Raw genomic sequence first — 20705 nt, 5'->3', positions numbered from 1 at the left:
GGGTCAGTCAGTCCGAAAAATTGGGAAAACTTTGAAAGTGTCCCTAAGTGCAGTTGCAAAAACCATCAAGCGCTACAAAGAAACTGGCTCACATGAGGACCGCCCCAGGAAAGGAAGACCAAGAGTCACCTCTGCTTCTGAGGATAAGTTTATCCGAGTCACCAGCCTCAGAAATCGCAGGTTAACAGCAGCTCAGATTAGAGACCAGGTCAATGCCACACAGAGTTCTAGCAGCAGACACATCTCTTCAACAACTGTTAAGAGGAGACTTTGTGCAGCAGGCCTTCATGGTAAAATAGCTGCTAAGAAACCACTGCTAAGGACAGGCAACAAGCAGAAGAGACTTGTTTGGGCTAAAGAACACAAGGAATGGACATTAGACCAGTGGAAATCTGTGCTTTGGTCTGATGAGTCAAAATTTGAGATCTTTGGTTCCAACCACCGTGTCTTTGTGTGACGAAGAAAAGGTGAACAGATGGACTTTACATGCCTGGTTCCCACCGTGAAGCATGGAGGAGGAGGTGTGATGGTGTGGGGGTGCTTTGCTGGTGACACTGTTGGGGATTTATTCAAAATTGAAGGCATACTGAACTAGCATGGCTACCACAGCATCTTGCAGTGGCATGCTATTCCATCCGGTTTGCATTTAGTTGGACCATCATTTATTTTTCAACAGGACAATGACCCCAAACACACCTCCAGGCTGTGTAAGGGCTATTTGACCAAGAAGCAGAGTGATGGGGTTCTACGCCAGATGACCTGGCCTCCACAGTCACCAGACCTGAACCCAATCGAGATGGTTTGGGGTGAGCTGGACCGCAGAGTGAAAGCAAAAGGGCCAACAAGTGCTAAGCATCTCTGGGAACTCCTTCAAGATTGTTGGAAGACCATTTCCGGTGACTACCTATTGAAGCTCATCAAGAGAATGCCAAGAGTATGCAAAGCAGTCATCAAAGCAAAAGGTGGCTACTTTGAAGAATCTAGAATATAAGACATATTTTCAGTTGTTTCACACTTTTTTGTTAAGTATATAATTCCACATGTGTTAATTCATAGTTTTGATGCCTTCAGTGTGAATGTACAATTTTCATAGTCAAGAAAATACAGAAAAATCTTTAAAGGTGTGTCCAAACTTTTGGTCTGTACTGTACATCTAGCCAGAATCAGTTCCATTGTGTCTGCCACTCCACAAACTTTGTCCGACCTACAAAAGGGAATGGTAGGGCCAAAACCGTGAGTACTTCCACACTACTAGTGTGTCGCCACGGGGAGCCAACCAGTGAAAGTAATTCCATCAGTGTAGCATTACCTGGACTGTGCATAATATTTTCTCCAATAGCAAGTGAAAAGAACTGTGCTCCAGCTGCCCTCAAAGGCCCTAAACTTGCTTGTTTCAAAAGGAGAAGACACCTTCTTTCATAAGCACCATTTGCAGTGTAACCTATGCTGTGAATTACTGTCACTTTGCCATTAAGTAAGAGAGACTGTACACTGCTTTCATCTTCAGTAAAGAGTTATGTTTACAAGTTCACACGTGTGTGGCTGGCTGATTGAAGCAACCCTTTAATGTATGTATATTGCAAATGCACTTCTTATGACATGCCCCACTGAGTTTCAAAAAGACTTTTCGGGTGACAACTAGTGTTGAGCCACCCCCGTAGTGTTCGAGTTCGGTTCGGTTCGTCGAACACCCGTGTGTTCGCCGAACTGTTCGTCGAACTGTTCGTCGAACACCTTCGAACACCGTTAAAACCAATGACAGGCAAACAAAAACACATAGAAACACATAGAAAACACCTTCAAAGGTGTCCAAAAGCTGACAAACTGCTCAGAAGACACAACTAACACATGGAAAAGTGACAAGTACATATAGTCATGCGAAAAGAAAAGAGGTGGAGGAGTAAAAGGAGGGGGAGACACAGATATAGGCATGTCATGCCCTTCTAAAATCCAAAAAGTGAGAAGCCGAGACGGCCAGTCCGCTCCTGCCCGTGCCACCTCCGTGTCGCCGGGTTTGTGCCAGAGCCGCGGTGAACCCTGACGGCCAGCCCCCCTCTCCCAATACTGATGCCTGTCCGCTGGTGGGTCGAGAGAGCCCCCCTGTGGTGGAGGCAGCTCTAAGCTTTTTAATTTAAATTGTCCCTCTAATTTGAATGAATACACTTTAAATCCATTTACAAGGATCTATTGGAGGGCAAGTCTCATGCCAGCAGCCGCGTAATTCCAGCTCCAGTAGCGTCCACTAAAGCTGCTGCAGTTAAAAAGCTTTTATAAGGATCGAGCTCGGCTGTCCACCGCAAGGCATCCTAGTGCCAGTCCCAGCCCCTATGCCTTGGGGTGCCTCCTGATGCTCTTGACTAAGTATCCCGTGGTCCCGAAGCATTTCCTTTGAAAAAATTAAGTGTCCAAACTACAGGTGGTGTAGCTTGCTTAACAGCCGGGATAATCCGCTGACTAGCAGACACTGCTACTAGGCACAAAGTATTTCCTGGGCTAGATGCAGTTAAAAATTTGTAAGTAGATACTCTCGTTGGATGCTGAGAAAGCATTCCATAGAGTCTCCTGGCACGCCATATATGATTCTCTTAAAAAGCTTGGGGTAGGGGTCTAGGGGACCCTTTTATAGCCAAAATCACGGCCCTGTATCACAATACGTCACCTAGGCTGAAGATAAATGGAACTGTAGCACCGAGGGCTCGGTTGCTACAGACGTATTGCACCTCACCCAGAGGTGTGATATCTCACTCTCAGGTAAGGATGGAGTGTGGATCAGGACCCGACACCTGCATGCATTACACCACATTGCCGTGGGGCAGGGCGACCAATATGCCCCTGAGATGGGCACGACAGTCCCTGTCCCTGGCTGGAGTGGGGGGAGGGAACACTGAGGAAGGGGAACCCTGCAGTGCAGGAGCAGGGAGGAAGCAGTTCCTGGGTGCATTGAGAAGGGAGTATAAAAGGTGGGCACCATCTTAGTTCAGTGCAGAGAAGTCTGAGCAGAAGTGGCAGGGAGCAGGGGCTCTGCATGAGCTCTGCTCCGGAGGCGGGCCTAGTAACAGAGGCCCAGGCCTGCAAGAGGGAGAAGGAAGGAAGAGGAGCGGAGAAGGCTCCAGGAACGAGGAATGAAGGGATCCCAGGGGTGCGGACGGGCGAGTCGCCACCGCACGCCCGAATCCACCTGCGTGGAGGGGTCAGGCCAAAGGGGGAGACCGGTCCCCGAACTAGTGGAGGCAGGAAACGACCCTCAGCTAGAAACCGGAGGCTCTGACATTTTATGTGGCGCAGCCCCTTGCTCCACCCGCTAGGAAGGCACCACATAGGGTCAGGGAAACTGGCGCCAAGTTTACCAAGAGGAGGCCCGAGGCAGCCGGACAGAAGTGTTGGTAAGAAAGGCCAGACAAAGGACACACAAAGGGGGTCCTGTGAAGCGCTCCAAAGTTATCTGGGAGTTGTCTGAGCCCCTCACCTGGTGAGCACAGTACGACGTGGGCAGCCGTTACCTGCAGACGTGGTCTGGATAATAAGAACTGTGAGTAAAGGCCCTGAACTGCATCACTGACTCCGTGTCGTTACTGCTGCTGCCCTGCACCATCACCCCCATCCTCCGCATACACTGCCCTGAGGCTATACTCCTCCCGTGGGGAGTTATGCTACGCTCTGCTGCACCCACAACACCAGCCTTAGCGGTCTGCCCTGTAGCGGCGGTTCACTCTGACCGCAATCCACGGGTGGCGTAGTCGGACATTTAAACATCAAAACCACATAAATAGTTCCGCCACTGGTTTGACCGCCCTGAGCCACGGAACCGGATCGCCGCCACGAAGACTACAACCACCAGCATCCACCAAAAAGGGTCCGGCTCCGGGTGTCCCAAGGCCCAGGGGGTGCGTCAGAACATTTTCATCACCTTTCACAATCACCAATGGGACAAGGCAGGGATGTCCTCTGTCCCCTCTCTTATACATCCTAGTGACGGAGCACCTGCTCTCATCAATTCGCCATAACCCCAATATTAGGTGGATTGAGGTGGGAGGCACCGAGTACAAGTGCTCTCTATTTGCTGATGATGTCCTAGTATATATCACTCAATCACATATATCCATCCCTGCTGTTATGGCTGAAATAGATCACTTTGTTACATGGTAAAATTTTAAAATCAATGCAGCGAAGTCTGAGGCCCTCGATGTCTCCCTCCCTAAATCCATATAGGATTCCATCCAGTCCAACTTTCCCTTTGCCTGGCCCTCACAGGGTATCAAATACTTAGGAATTCCTATTCATAGAGACCTCTCCCATCTATGTTATCTTAATTTTGGGCCCTTTATTGAACAATTCCATACAGACCACGGTTGGCAAGTTAGAACTGTAAGATTCACTACGTGAACCACTGGTGTTTTGTGGAAAAGCACATGTACACCGCGTTCCAAATTATTATGCAAAAAGTGTTTAGGAGTGATAAGGGAAGAATTTGTTTGTTTGTCAGTTAAACTCATTGATGGTGATGTGTGTCAGGGCTCTTTATATCACTGTAAGCAATTGCAGACACCTGTGCTAATTAGTTTGGCAGGTGTGTCCAATGAAAGGCAAGACTACTTAAGAAGGCTCTCTCACATTATTAAGCAGCCTACATTTTCTGCCAAAATGGGAAAGAAAAAGGATGTGTCGGCTGCTGAGAAGCAACAAATTGTGGAGTGTTTAGGTCAAGGCATGACTACAATCAACATTGTGCGATGATCAGGATGAAGTGTCTTGGCAATCAAGAAGTATGTAGCTGATTCACAGTACACACGTGTGCGTGCTGATAAGGGCAAATTGAGGACTCTTTCCTACAGGCAATTACGTCAGGTTGAAAGAGCAGCGGCAAAAAAGCCTTGTCATAGCAGCAGACAAGTTTTTGAAGCTGCTTGTGCCTCCAACGTCCCCCGAACAACAAGATGCAGGGTCCTTCAGAGGTTTGCAGCTGTGCATACGCCATCCTGTCGACCTCCTCTATCCACTTCACACAAGCAGAAACGGCTCCAGTGGGCCAAACATTACATGAAGACTGATTTCAAAACTGTTTTGTTCACGGATGAGTGCCGTGCAGCGCTCGATGGTCCAGATGAATGGAGTGGAGGATGGCTGGTTGATGGACACCCCACGCAAACACGGCTACAGCGCCAACAAGGAGGAGGTGGAGTAATGTTTTGGGCTGGAATCATGGGGAGAGAGATTGTCGGCCCCTTTAGGATCCCTGAAGGCGCTAAAGATGAACTCCATAATGTATGTGGATTTTCTCAAACAGCACTTCCTGCCATGGTTCAAGAAGAAGAACCGTGTATTTCACAGCAAGATCATTTTTCTGCATGATAATGCACCATCTCATGCTGCACATAAAACATCTGCATCTCTGGCTGATATGGGCATAAAAGGGGACAAACTTATGGTGTGACCCCCATGCTCCCCTGACCTCTACCCCATTCAGAACCTTTGGAGCATCATTAAAAGGAGTGTCTATGATGGCGGGAAGCAGTTCACATCTAAGCAACAGCTCTGGGAGGGTATTCTGTCCTCATGCAAAACAATTGAAGCAGAAACCATCCAAAACCTGACAAATTCAATGGACGAGAGAGTTCAGAAGCTCCTTTCGAACAAGGGGTCCTATGTGAAAATGTAACATCACCTAGAATAAAGTTTTGAGTTGAAAACTGTTTGATTTCAGTTTCTAACAACCTGCTAATGCTTATAATTTCAAAAATGACCATTTTTTTGGTCTTTATTAAAATGAAAAGGTTGATCGAAAAGTTTGGGGGATCGAAGAGTGTGGCAACCCAGTAGTCATGATTACTTCGAATTCTGACAATATGAGGGTCATGCTGCAGGTAGTGCAGCAAGAAGGCACTTATGTGTCTTGCGCATCTCGGAGCCCCAAAATTATTTTCCGGGCTAGATGCAGCTAAAAATTATTTTTAATTTTAAATCTGGTGAAGCTTATTATAGATGGCCTAATAGGATCAGTGCTGCACACTGCTACAAAGCCCAAATTATTTTCCAGTCAAGATACAGATAAACATGATTAGTAATTTGAAAGCTTAAAACGGTTGGTAGGGTGATTTTAACCAATCATCAAGCTTTTACTCTCCCCAGGATGACACAGGGGTAGAAAAGTCGTTTCGGATCCATGATTTGTTCATCTTTATGAACGTGAGTCTGTCTACATTATCAGTGGAGAGCCACGTGCGCTTATCTGTCAGCACACCACCAGCAGCGCTGAACACACGTTCAGACAGAACGCTGGCTGCGGGGCATGACAAGATCTCCAAGGCGTAAGTGGCTAGCTCCGGCCATTTATCCAGATTGGAAGCCCAAAAAGAGCAAGGGTCCAGTGACACAGTCGTGGCTTCAATGTTTACTTGGAGATACTCCTGTACCATCGTCTCTAGGCGTTGACTATGTGTCAGACTTCTTGTCTCCTGTGGCCTTGCAAAGGATGGGCTAAAAAAGTGGTGAAATGATTCCGCAAAATTTATGTTACCAGCAGATACTGTGGTTCTGTTACGGTTTGAGTGCTGAACACTTGACGGTCCCACGGTTGGCAAGTTGGAACTGTGAGATTCACTACGTGCACCACTGGTATTTTGTGGAAAAGCACATGTAAGATTCTGCAACAGTCTCTGCTGATACTCCTGCATGCGTGCATCCCTTTCTATGGCAGGAATAATTTCTGCAAATTTACTTTTGTACCGGGGATCTAACAGTGTGGCAACCCAGTAGTCAGGATTATTTCTAATTCTCACAATTCGAGGGTCATGTTGCAGGTAGTGCAGCAAGAAGGCACTCATGTGTGTTGCGCATCCAGGAGCACCAAGTCCCTGTTGTGTTGGTGGCGAGGTAACAATCATGCTTCCTTCCTCTGTCCTCTCCCCCCAACCTCGCACAACAGAAATGTGATCAAGGTCTCCCTCATCTGATGAGTCTTCCATCAGTTCGTCCTCCACTTCTTCCTGGGCTCCTGCACCTTCCTCACTAGTTTGGCTGCTACCATGCGCCCTGGTAAAATCATCTCCCCCACCCTCACATGCCTGCCGCCTTGGTGCTGCCGACCGTCTGGACCTTGCAGATGTTAGCCCTTCCGCATACAACTCCTCCTCCTCTACTTCCTCCACCTCCTCTTGTGCCACCACCTGACTCCGAATTCTGTTTAACATGTGCTCCAGCATGTAAATCACCGGAATAGTCATGCTGATAATGGCATCGTCAGCACTAAACATCTTCGTCGCCATTTCAAAGCTGTGCAGAAGGGTGCATAGGTCCCTGATCTGAGACCACTCCTCCAGCGTGATTTGCCCCACCTCTGAATCTCGTTGGCCCAGGCTATACGTCAGAACGTATTGCACCAGGGCTTGTCGGTGCTGCCACAGTCGCTGCAACATGTGCAGAGTTGAATTCCACCGGGTAGGCACATCGCATTTTAGCCGGTGAAGTGGCAGGCCCAACGACTTCTGTAGAGATGTAAGTCGCTGAGCTGTGGGATGCGAACGGCGGAAGTGAGCACACAGCGACCGTGCCCTCTGCAGAAGGCCATCTAGTCTGGGATAGTGGGCTAAAAATTGCTGGACAACCAGGTTCAACACGTGAGCCATACAAGGCACGTGTGTGACATTGCCCCGGCGAAGGGCCGCACCCAGGTTTGCAGCATTGTCGCACACGGCCTTCCCTGGTTTCAGGTCCAGTGGAGACAACCATTCATGAAATTGGTTCTCCAGAGCTGACCACAACTCCTCAGCTGTGTGACTCACATTTCCCAGACATTTCAATGTAAAAACCGCCTGATGACGTTGAGCCCTACTGCCAGCATAGTAAGGAGGTGTGCAGGATCCCTTCTGCGCAGTTAGAAAGCTTGTGGCATGACCAGACAGGCTTTGGGTGCAGGTGGAAGACCGAGAGGAGGTTGAGGAGGCAGAAGCAGTGGAGGAACTTTGACATAAAGAGGATTGACGCACAACTCGTGGGGACGGCAAGACTTGGACAGCAGCCCCTTGTCCTGCTGTCACCATAGTTACCCAGTGCCCAGTCAGCAACATGTAACGCCCCTGTCCATGCCTACTCGTCCAAGTGTCTGTGGTGAAATGCACCCTGTCACACACAGAGTTTCTCAAAGAAGCGGTGATGTTGTGTGCGACATGCTGGTGGAGCGCAGGCACACCTTTCTTTGAGAAGTAGTGCCGACTGGGCATCTGGTACTGGGGCACTGCGACGGACATAAGGTCTCGAAAATCCTCTGTGTCCACCAGGCGGAAAGGCAGCATTTCTGTAGCCAAGAGCTTGCAGATGGTGAAATTCAACCTCTTAGCTTTCTCATGGCTAGGAGGAAATGGTCTTTTACTTGTCCACATCTGAGGGACCGAGGGCTGGCTATTGTGCTTAGACGGGGTTGATAAGGGTGTCCCCGGCAAACTGCCGGTCTGTGAGGAAGATGCAGGCGGACATGTTAGGTTGCCTTGATCCAAAGGTGGTGCTATCGATGTCGGACAGCGCTCAACACCAGCTGGTGTTACCACCTCCAAAGAAAATGATGACCTGCCAATCACGATGGCTGTTGCGGGTAAAGAGGTGGCAGGTCTGCGCCCCAAAACAGGTGTGACTGCTATCCCCCCAGTCACAGAGGATGAAGAGGCCGCGGATGCACAAGATATGGCAGACGGTGGTTGGCCCGGCCGGCTAGACCGCATTGTAGCACACTGAGCTTCCCACTGCAACTTATGCTTCATGTCCATGTGCCGGTTCATGCATGAAGTACTCAAACTATGTATTTTTTGGCCTCTACTTAGCTTTTGCTGACAAATGTTACAGATAACACGAGTTGGGTCATCTTTATCGATCTGAAAAAATGCCCAGGCTATGCAAGGCTTAGCACCCATGCGACCTGAAGAGCCACCACGACTTGTGGTGAGAGGCAGAGTTGTGTTTGAGGATGCAGTTGTTGACGTGCTTCCAGTACTACGTCTCTGTCCAGGAAGGCGCAACCTGACCTCGTCGTCACTAGCATCTTCCTCCACCTCCTCTGCTGACCTCATCTCTTGGCTGACTGTGGGTTGACAGTAAGTGGGATCTCCGACCTCATCATCATCACCCTGTGCGTTATCACACCCGTCGTCCTCAGAGCCAACCTGTTCCTGCCCTGACAAAAAACTAAAGTTGTCGCTCCAATCAGGTATTTGAGTCTTATCATCGTCTTCCTCATTGTCTCCACCAACAGGACTTACAGTTTGGGAATGAGGGTCTACATTATGGTCAGAACCTTCTGCGTCTGGTCCTGGATCCGACTCATAAAGATTCTGGGCATCAGTGCAGATCATTTCCTCGTCTGGATTCACAGAAGCGCTGGAGTCGACCTCTGATTCCCAGGCTATAGTATGAGTAAACAGCTCTGCAGACTCAACCATCTGTTCTACCTCATACTCAGACGGGCAGCTGGAGATTTGGGAGCTGTGAGGAAGCAAGTGCGATTTGGGTGACACCTTTGAGGACTGGAGTATTTGTGATGTTGAAGTTGATGTGGAGGAGAGCCCACTTAAAGGAGCACTTGATATCCGTTGAAGCACCTGCTGTTTTTGTGCCTCATCTGGAATTTGTAGCGATTGGCGTGGCCGTAAGAAAGGGATCTTATCACATTGTCCGCTAAAAGAAGTAGATATTTTAGTTTGGCTGGAAGATGGTCTTTCTTCTGCACCTACCCCACGGACACAACCTTTTTTCCCCTTCCCAACACGCCTATTCCCCTTTCCACCAGCAGCAGGCCTTTTTCCACTCATTTTGGTGGTTAACTAATTCACAACTCTGGAGTTGTTTGCACAAAAAAACAATGGATGGTAACCGAGCAGAGCTGAGTGGCCAAACTGTGGTATTAGGCCAAAACTATTGGCTGGGTTAGATGCAGAAAAAAATTATTTTTAATTTGCAACCTGATGGAGGTCAGTATAGATGGACTAATAGACCAAGTCCCACACACCGCTAGAAGCCCAAATATTTTTTCAGAGCTAGATGCAGAAATTTTTTTTATTCAATTTGCAACCTGATGGAGGTCAGTATAGATGGACTAATAGACCAAGTCCCACACACTGCTAGAAGCCCAAATATTTTTTCAGAGCTAGATGCAGAAAAAAATTATTTTTAATTTGCAACCTGATGGAGGTCAGTATAGATGGACTAATAGACCAAGTCCCACACACCGCTAGAAGCCCAAATATTTTTTCAGAGCTAAATGAAGAAAAAAATTATTTTTAATTTGCAACCTGATGGAGGTCAGTATAGATGGACTAATAGACCAAGTCCCACACACTGCTAGAAGCCCAAATATTTTTTCAGAGCTAGATGCAGAAAAAAATTATTTTTAATTTGCAACCTGATGGAGGTCAGTATAGATGGACTAATAGACCAAGTCCCACACACCGCTAGAAGCCCAAATATTTTTTCAGAGCTAGATGCAGAAAAAAATTATATTCAATTTGCAACCTGCTGGACGTCAGTATAGAAGGACTAATAGAACAAGTCCCACACACTGCTAGAAGCCCAAATATTTTTTCAGAGCTAAATGAAGAAAAAAATTATTTTTAATTTGCAACCTGATGGAGGTCAGTATAGATGGACTAATAGACCAAGTCCCACACACTGCTAGAAGCCCAAATATTTTTTCAGAGCTAGATGCAGAAAAAAATTATTTTTAATTTGCAACCTGATGGAGGTCAGTATAGATGGACTAATAGACCAAGTCCCACACACCGCTAGAAGCCCAAATATTTTTTCAGAGCTAGATGCAGAAAAATTTTTTATTCAATTTGCAACCTGATGGAGGTCAGTATAGATGGACTAATAGACCAAGTCCCACACACTGCTAGAAGCCCAAATATTTTTTCAGAGCTAGATGCAGAAAAAAATGATTTTTAATTTGCAACCTGATGGAGGTCAGTATAGATGGACTAATAGACCAAGTCCCACACACTGCTAGAAGCCCAAATATTTTTTCAGAGCTAGATGCAGAAAAAAATTATTTTTAATTTGCAACCTGATGGAGGTCAGTATAGATGGACTAATAGAACAAGTCCCACACGCTGCTAGAAGCCCAAATATTTTTTCAGAGATAAATGAAGAAAAAAATTATTTTTAATTTGCAACCTGATGGAGGTCAGTATAGATGGACTAATAGACCAAGTCCCACACACTGCTAGAAGCCCAAATATTTTTTCAGAGCTAGATGCAGAAAAAAATTATTTTTAATTTGCAACCTGATGGAGGTCAGTATAGATGGACTAATAGACCAAGTCCCACACACCGCTAGAAGCCCAAATATTTTTTCAGAGCTAGATGCAGAAAAAAATTATATTCAATTTGCAACCTGATGGAGGTCAGTATAGATGGACTAATAGAATGATGCTATGCCCAAAAGATTTTACTTCACTAGGTGCAGTAAAAAAATTGGTATTCTATACACAGGTGGTATATCTTGCAACACAGATAGGCTACTCCACTGACTAACACACTCTGCAATAGGCCAAAAAGGATTAGCTTTGCTAGATTCAGCCAAATGCTGTGAAAAAAACTTGCACAGCACTGGCACAGACCTGCCTGGCAAAAACTGATAGGAACTGATGTAACCTAGTCCTGAAAAGGACTCCAATTACAATTAGTCTTTACTCCCACAATCTATCTATTTAAGAGCACAGACCTGCCTGATAAAAGTCGTAGGAAATGCTGTAACCTAGTCCTTAAAAGGACTGCAATCACAACTATTCCCTACTCCCAAGCTATCTGTATATTTGTGCGAAAATTGGCTTGAAATTAACAAGGTATAGCGCACACAGCAACAGCGGTGCCGTCTAACACGCAGCTGCAGCAGTGAGAAAATGGTGGCGACGGGGAAAATGGCTTGGTCTTATAGGGCAAGGACATGTGACATACACTGCCAATGACACATGCCCTTGCTTGTGTGAAAAAAAGCACTTCGCTCCGTGTGTGCGCTGCTGATAGGCTGACAGATTGCACCTCCCCACTGCAAATGCGGGAAAGAGAAAAAAAAATGGAGATCTTCATTGTTCCTGCAGAGATCCATCCCCTGCCCCTCCCCCCGCCCCGCTGTACACTCAAACTGCGTATTAACATTAATTTTCATCATTACTGAGAAAAAATCCAGTTATGATTTTGGTGCACGAACAGTTATCGAACATAACCTCGAACAGCCGAATTTTTCTCAAATTGTTCGTGTTCGCCGACCGGCTCGAACACCGCCCAAAACAGCTCGAATTTGAGATTGGCGAACAGTTCGAGTAGAACAACGCTCATCTCTAGTGACAACCCGTTTCATACATTAAATAAAATATATTTAGTATTTTACCTCAGATTCTGGATGTTATGTAAAGCCGGTTCAAGTCTTTTTAATCCCTCAGTATTGATGGAACATTTACTTAGATTGAGATTTTCTACACTTGTGCAGGTTTGTAGAATAAATGCTAATACTGTGCAGTCTAGGGTGGACAAGTGAACTTCAGAAAGGTCAATACTGTGGTGTGATTTCAATAATACCAGCACTAGAGCCTTATTCCGAGTTTCAAACAGATAGAAGAATGTGGTGAGAAGGCGTCGCTTGTCTACACTTCCCACCAGATTCTTTTCTTCTAAAAGATAGTCCTTCACCCAAGTGATAACATCTCTGCAAGATGTAGTTGCTTTTTGGGCCAGGTATCCACTTAGTATTGACCTGGTGGAGCTGTCTGATAGACCACACAGGAAACGAAGGAATATTTCGCCACGTCCATCAGAATAGGATTTAGCTTTTTTCAGTGATTCCTGTAACCTCACAGGAGTATAATCAGCGTAATGAACAAAGGCAGCCAAGAACTCCTGAACAGTGAGATGTAAGAAGGAATAGCACACCGGTTCCTCAGACTCTACCAGAAAACTTGATAAGAATTTTGACTTATTGTTCACTTGAAAAGACCTCAGATCTCGTTCATCAAAAATGACCCTGTGATTCATTACTCCATTTTCTGCCATCCATCCGATGGACTGTAGAACATTCTGGGCATCACTTTGGTGCAGGCTATGATTGGATAGAATGTTGGCGACAAATATCGCAAAAAGCTGTGTGACAGTTTTGGGTAATAGTGACACCCGCTGATCACTACTTGTTGGTTGGAAGCTCTTGGATAACACTGTACAGATGATCCAGCAGTAAGACGGGAGGTAACAGAACGTGTATAATGTGTCATTCTGCTTCACATAAGTAAAAGCCTTCTCTGCCAGTTCCTTGTTGTGGAAGAAATTTTCAAAGTACATCTGTCGTTCTTCTGGAAAAAATCCAATGATTTCTACCATTCGCTGAAATATATTACAATCAATCAATGCCAGTCTGGTTGGACGACTGGTCATTAGGACAGAACAACCATTAAGAAGAGACTTTTTCACCAAACTAACAACAATCTGACCACAAAGTTCAGATTGTTTATAATCAGAACAGAAGGGACTTGATTTAAAATCCATGTCATGACAGCTTTCATCTAAACCATCAAATATAAAGAGAAGTTTCTCTGGATCTTGTAGGATGGTCCCAAGTTGCCCCTGCAGATATGGGTATTGATTAAGGATCATTGTCTCCAGAGTAACCTTATCCTCCAGTCTGTTGAGTTCCCGGAATTTGAAGAAAAAAACAAAAGAGAATCTTTGGTAGAGTTTCCTTGTCACCCAATCATAGACAAACTTCTGCATCAGTGTGGTCTTCCCTACACCTGGCACTCCGCTCACCATTACTATTTGGGGACTCTTGCTGGATTGGAGGCAGCGGAACATTTTGTTAAGGGTAATGCATTGTAATTTATTTTTGGATTCCTTTATAAATTCCTCATGTTTTAGCCCAGTCTCTATGAGTTCATTCTCAGAGAGTTTTTTAAACTGTTTAGTGGAGACAATGATGAGATTCACATAACGGGTACAGAATGAAAAACTTTCCTCTTCCTGGTTGCATCCCGGAGGTTTGTTCTCTATAAGATTCTTAGTTTTTTCATGTAAATGATTCCTGTGACATTCCTGAACATCTATGAAAAAAATATAAAAATAAAAGATGACAATAAGAAGCTGAAACAAAATTGGGTTTTCTACAAGATCTCTAATACATAAATTTTCAACATTTATTTTTTTTTTCTTTGTAAACACATTTTATATTATTCAGTAACATATAACTGATGACAAGAAATGGAAGTGATTTATCAGTAAATGAATGGTCAAATATACAGTGGGTACGGAAAGTATTCAGACCCCTTTAATTTTTTTAACTCTTTGTTTCATTGCAGCCATTGGGTAAATTCTAAAAAGTTCATTTTTTTTCTCATTAAGTACACTCTGCACCCCATCTTGACTGAAAAAAAACAGAAATGTAGAAATTTTTGCAAATTTGTTAAAAAAAAAAACCCTGAAATATCACATGGTCATAAGTATTCAGACCCTTTTCTTAGACACTCATATTTAAGTCACATGTTGTCCATTTCCTTCTGATCCTCCTTGAGATGGTCCTACTCATTCATTGGAGTCCAGCTGTGTTTAATTTAAACTGATAGGACTTGATTTGGAAAGGCACACACCTGTCTATATAAGACCTCACAGCTCACAGTGCATGTCAGACAAAATGAGAATCATGAGCTCAAAGGAACTGCCCAAGGAGCTCAGAGACAGAATTGGGCAAAGCACAGATCAATGTTACAAAAGAATTTCTGAATTACTCAAGGTTCCTAAGAGCATAGTGGCCCCCATAATCCTTAAATGGAAGAAGTTTGGGACCTCCAGAAGTCTTCCTAGACCTGGCCATCCAGCCAAACTGAGCAATCATGGGTGAAGAGCTTTGGTGAGAGAGGTAAAAAAGAACCCCAAGATCACTATGGCTGAGCTCTAGAGATTCAGTAGGGAGATGGGAGAAAGTTCCACAAAGTCAACTATCACTGCAGCCCTCCACCAGTCGGGCCTTTATGGCAGAGTGGCCCGACAGAAGCCTCTCCTCAGTGCAAGACATATGAAAGCCCTTATAGAGTTTCCTCAAAAACACATGAAGGACTCCCAGACTATGAGAAATAAGATTCTCTGGTCTGATGAGAAGAAGATAGAACTTTTTGGTGATAATTCTAAGTGGTGTGTGTGGAGAAAACCAGGCACTGCTCATCACCTGCCCAATAGAATCCCAACAGTGAAACATGGTGGTGGCAACATCATGCTCTGGGGGTGTTTTTCAGCTGCAGGGATAAGAAGACTGCTTGCAATTGAAGGAAACATGAATGTGGCCAAGTACAGAGATATCCTGGATGAAAACCTCTTCCAGAGTGTTCTGGACCTCAGACTTGGCTGAAGGTTCACCTTCCAACAAGACAATGACCCTAAGCACAAAGCTAAAATAACAAAAGAGTGGCTTTAGAACAACTCTGTGACCATTCTTGACTGGCCCAGCCAGAGCCCTGACCTAAACCCAACTGAGCATCTCTGGAGAGACCTGAAAATGGCTGTCCACCAATGTTCACCATCCAACCTGATGGAACTGGAGAGGATCTGCAAGGAAGAATGGAAGAGGATCCCCAAATCCAGGTGTGAAAAACATGTTGCATCATTCCCAAGAAGACTCGTGGCTGTACTAGCTCAAAAGGGGGCTTCTACTCAATACTGAGCAAAGGGTCTGAATACTTATGACCATGTGATATTTCAGTTTTTCTTTTTTAATAAATTTGCAAAAATTTCTACATTTCTGTTTTTTTTCAGTCAAGATGGGGTGCAGAGTGTACTTTAATGAGAAAAAATGAACTTTTTAGAATGTACCAAATGGCTGCAATGAAACAAAGAGTGAAAAAATTAAAGGTGTCTGAATACTTTCTGTACCCACTGTACAACCTCGATTCCCAAAAAGTTGGGATGCTGTGTAAAATGTAAATAAAACAAGAATGCAATGATTGATCAGAAGTTGAACGTTGTGGACAGGGGTATGGCTTTTGTACTGTTGTATGTCTTTAAGTGATTTTATTATTCTCATGTGTGTCCTGTTTGTTTCAATAAAATGGTATGCTTATTCTGATATTAGGTGTGCACATCCTCTTACATTGATTCTTCTCCCCATTATGCAGAAGTTGAAAGTTAGACATTTTTCAATTTTTTTCTCATTTAGAAACTGATGGCAGTGTAACACAGGTACTTTAGATGCAGTGACACAGAAGCACAAAGCAGCCAATACAGGGTTAATAAACAGGGAAAGTTTATGATAACAAGATGAATTTCCACGCAGGGAGTAACAGGGGAAAATATGGGGAAATAGCAGGTATTAGTCTGTAATTGACAGTTTACAGTTTAACTAGATGTAGCAGAGTCAAACCGGTAACAAACAACATTTTTTTCACTTAGCTGACTTGTATCCTCTACAAGGCAATTGCCAGCTGGTGCTGGTGACGCTGTCTTCAGGCTTTCCCGCCCAAACAATGCTCCGTCTTCTGGCGGCAGCGGGCGGTCTCCGGTTTTACCCGCGGAGCCTCTAGTCCATAACATGGCACCTCACGTGGAGCACCACGGACCCTGCGTCTCTTCTCCCTACAGTCAGCTTGACTCCTCCGGTTCACTGCACTCGGATCCCTTGCTCCAAGTCCTGTAGGCTGGACCCTCTCACACTGCTCTGCTCCGCAGGACTTAGCTCTGCTTTCCCGTGCAAACGTCCTCGTCTCTCCCTCTCTCTCGTCACACCAGGAGTCCTTCTGTCACCTGACCTCCCAGCTCTCTCTCTCTACACACCCCCTGCTTCCCTGTCACATGACTCCTCTGCTTGCAGTCTGTCTTCCCCCTGCAACAAGAGGTACGGCCCTGGCAGTTCCGGATCCCTTGCTCTGAAAGTACTTACACCCCGGTCTTCCCCCTTACAGCAGCAACACAGCTAAAAAAGTTGGGTCTATAATTTTTAGACACAGTAGTTGAAAATTGAACCTTCAGTTGTTTTCCATTATTACTTATTACTTTTTCACACTTTTTTCATCTCTGTCACAACTTTTTTGAGATTGTTGCCATCAATTTCTAAATGAGATAAAAATAGAAAAATGTCTAACTTTCAACTTCTGATCTGATTCTATGTTCTGATGTGAATAATATATGGCTATAAGACATTTCCATATCGTTGCATTCTTGTATTCTTTACATTTTACACAGCATCCCAACTTTTTTGGAATTGGGGTTGGATAAGTCTCCAATATGGCACGTGACATAACACGAGGGTGAGTGAAAAATTTTCTGCACTCCAGTTATATCTATACCCGGCATTTCCGGGTATAGTGTGTGCTCAGTTCCTGAATCGCTCCATGCGTCCGATGCAACCACATTCTGTAAATTTACAATATGTCGTCGCTATCAGGTTAAAGGGAATCTATAATGTAATATCTGACAATCTGCTCTCCTAATCTACATGTATCACACTGGTAACCACCCCTTTTTATTTAAAATAATCTCTGGAGGCAGGTTCTCAAGGAGATCTGTGTCTGGCCCATAAATCTTAACAGCTCAATTATATATTAAAAAAAATGTGGAATAAGACCGCAAATATCAATGTGGCGCCCCTAAGAGTTCAGTCGCCACAGAGGTACTGCACCTCACCCAGAGGTGTGGTGTCTCCTTCTCTCAGGTAAGGAGGGAGTGCTGCCCGGAACCCCAACACCTGCATCCAACACTACACTGCTCCAGGCCAGCTGGAAGGGCAAGACGCAATGTATGTTTCTGCTGAGCCCTGACCCTGGCTGGAGTGGGGGGAACCCAAAGGTAGGGGGAACCAGTAGTGGGTGTGGGTGGAGGAAGTAGTTAGGGGGAGCACTTTGGTAGGAGTATAAATAGGGAAGCCATCTTAGGGTGGCAGGTCAGATAGTGGAGTAGTGCGAGGACAGTTCAGAAGAACAGTCCGGGAGCAGAGTCTCAGTAGGACTCTACTCCACAAGTAGGGCCCAGTCCTAGAGGCCCAGGTGGGGAGCAGAGGAGTAGGCTCCGTTCTAAGAAGGGATCGTAGGGGGTACAGTGAGTGCAGGAAGGCACCCGTACGCCCTGCATCTGTCAGAAGACAGAGGGATTGTAGGCCACAAGAAGGGGACCGGCCCCTGGCCCAGTCGTGTACTTCAAGTCTCGGCCGGAAAAACCGGAGGCTACTGGCTTATATAGTCAGTTGCCAAAGCCTCATTCTAATCCCTGTGAGGGTCAAGCAGGTCTGTGAACTCCGACGGACAGGAGGGACTTCAAAGTACCCGAGCGGGATTGAGAGTGGGAAGCGCAGGGCAGGAGGGAGAAAGACTCAGCGTGAAGACGGTCTAGCTAGGAACTTGAGAAAGTGGGGTTCTGTCAGGTATGCCTAACCTGCCTGAGGAAGTGCTGAACCCCTGCCTGGTGAACGCAGCGCGACGTGGGAGGCTAGCACCCGTACAGTGCACCAGTGGAACTGTCATAAGAACTGTGAGTAAAAACTCGGATGACTGCACCGCACTGCCTCTGTCCATTCTTTAATCTGCGCCATCGCTCCCTCTCTGCACTACAGCGCCCAGCACAACCACCATTTTCCTACACTGCCCTGGAGCTTGCTCTACCTGTGGAGAGCCACACCACCCCTGCTGCCGTAACACCAGCTCCAGAGGACTGCTCCGCAGCGGCGGTTCCTTTTGGAAGCAATCCACAGGTAGCGTCAAGAACAATTCCAAAAACTCCATATAAAAGTACCCCCCTTCGCACTGACCGCCCTTGGTCACGGACGGGGCCAGCCACCATGATACTCCCCTACCGGCACACACTTAGGCCCGGCTGCCGAGTACCCCACGGCCCTGGGGGCGCGTCATCAACATATCATTTTATTCAACTTCTTATGACCCACATGCCCATATAGATGTCTTAGGAGGGTTGATCCTTATGGCACATTACCTTTAAAAAAAGAGCATGTACAAGAATGAACCCTAGCATGGTGTCCTTGAAAATCAGCACTAAATTAAGCCATAGTACTAAACCATAATAATACAAATAAGGCCCAGTGTTCATAAAATAAAAGAGCAGAAGAAGTTTCCACCTGGTTTTCCCACCATTGCCTATACCTACTATTATCCCCTTAACGAACGCCGTAACGCATTTTTACGGTGATCATTAAGAGTAATTATTCCACAGCGCCGTTAAAATGAGTCGCTGTGGAATAAGAGTATTATACTTTTTCATCATACTGACTCACAAAAAAGTGAATAAAAAGCGATCAAAAAGTCATATGTAAAAATCAATTATATAAATAAAAACGCCAAACCGTCTCGCAAAAAACAAGCCATAGTATGGCTCATTCGGTAAAAAATTAAAAAAGTTACAGCTCTCAGAATGGGACGATGCAAAATCAAGTTCTTTTTTGTAAAATACTGTTTTTAGTCTGTAAAAATAGCAAAGCATAAAAAATACATAAATCTGGAATCGCTGTAATCGTACCAACTCAACGAACAAATCGGTATTATCATTTTTACCGCACGGTAAACGGCGCAAAAAATAAAAACAAAACTGAATTGCTGGTTTTTGTTCATTCTGTGCCTGAAAAATCTGAATAAAAAGCGATCAAAAATTACTACATGCCCCAAAATGGTAACAAAAAAATCTGCAACTCGTTCCGCAAAAATTAAGCCGTCATACAGCCGTTCACCAAAAAATAAAAAAGTTTTAGCTCTCAGAATATGGCAAAGAAAAAAACTAGTTTTTATTTTAAAAAAAAAAGCATTTTTACTCTGTGATAGCAGTAAAATCTAAAAAAAACCCATATAAATCTGGTATCGCTGTAATTCCACGACCTGAAGAAAAAATTCACCTTATCACTTATACCGCACGCTGAACCGCGCAATAATAAAAATAAGGACTATTTTGGTACTGCTGTTTATTTCTTCATTCTGCCTCCAAAAAAATTAGAATAAGGCTTGGCTCACGTTTATCCTGCGCTCTCCGCTGAGTGCTTACGTTGGGGTTTCCGTGTAAATTCACCAAAACCGCTATTCAGACAAAAAACCCAGATGGAGCCACTCACTTATGAGTCTCTTTGGACTGGCCTCTGTTATAGCAGCGTACCATAATTTTAGGCTTTTTTTTGCGCACAAGTGTCGACGACCACAAATCTGTGTGCGCCTAAAAAGATGGAGACCACCAGAGCAGACATCAAACAGACTCCAAAATGTCTCCATCTTCCTCTTTGTGGTGGGTGGTTCAGTTGGGGGTTTAGTCTGAATCGCATTTTTGTGGGATTTACACGGAAACCCCGTCGTAAGTGCTCACCGTAGACTAGTGTGACACCCCTGGGGTCTGGTTGCCACAGTAATAGAGATATTATGTCTGAGAGCAAGTGGGAGATTTCTCTGGTCAGGAGCCCTAAGCATGCAACACGGCCCACCCAGACCTGGGAGGGGAGGAATCTGCCCTTATAAACTGGGTCTGGGGCGGGAATAGGTGAGACAGAGACAGAGCCTGCAGAACAAGCAGAGCAGTCAGAGCCTGGAGAGGGAAAGTGAGAACAGGAGCTCTGTAGGAGCAGCAGCTGAAGGCCAGGGGCTCTGAGCAGAGATATAGCTCGCTGGCTGAAGTTACTAAAACCGGACACAGGAGTCCGAGGCTGTGGGGACTGATATATACCCAGCAGCAGAAACCAACCGGCAGGGGATTCCAGGTCCTCTGGCGATAGAAGC

At 45.4% G+C, this 20705-nt stretch overlaps 1 protein-coding gene across 5 annotated transcripts in view; it reads right to left on the bottom strand.

Annotated features, from left to right (window-relative positions):
• LOC141235517 (NACHT, LRR and PYD domains-containing protein 12-like) overlaps nucleotides 1-20705 on the bottom strand; it is a 208102-nt gene that overhangs the window by 117488 nt on the left and 69909 nt on the right. For all 5 annotated transcript variants that reach the window (XM_073668154.1, XM_073668156.1, XM_073668157.1 and 2 more), the window contains one exon: nucleotides 12371-14066. In XM_073668154.1, the coding sequence (XP_073524255.1) occupies nucleotides 12371-14066 (1696 nt within the window). The remainder of the gene's footprint in view (nucleotides 1-12370; nucleotides 14067-20705) is intronic.

The sequence above is a fragment of the Phyllobates terribilis genome, unplaced genomic scaffold, assembly GCF_046119375.1.
Source record: "Phyllobates terribilis strain yellow unplaced genomic scaffold, ASM4611937v1 Scaffold_2__4_contigs__length_985480577, whole genome shotgun sequence".
Classification (NCBI taxonomy): domain Eukaryota; kingdom Metazoa; phylum Chordata; class Amphibia; order Anura; family Dendrobatidae; genus Phyllobates; species Phyllobates terribilis.
The sequence above is the reverse complement of the archived record's forward strand: the minus strand, read 5'-3'. Positions and strand labels throughout refer to the sequence as shown.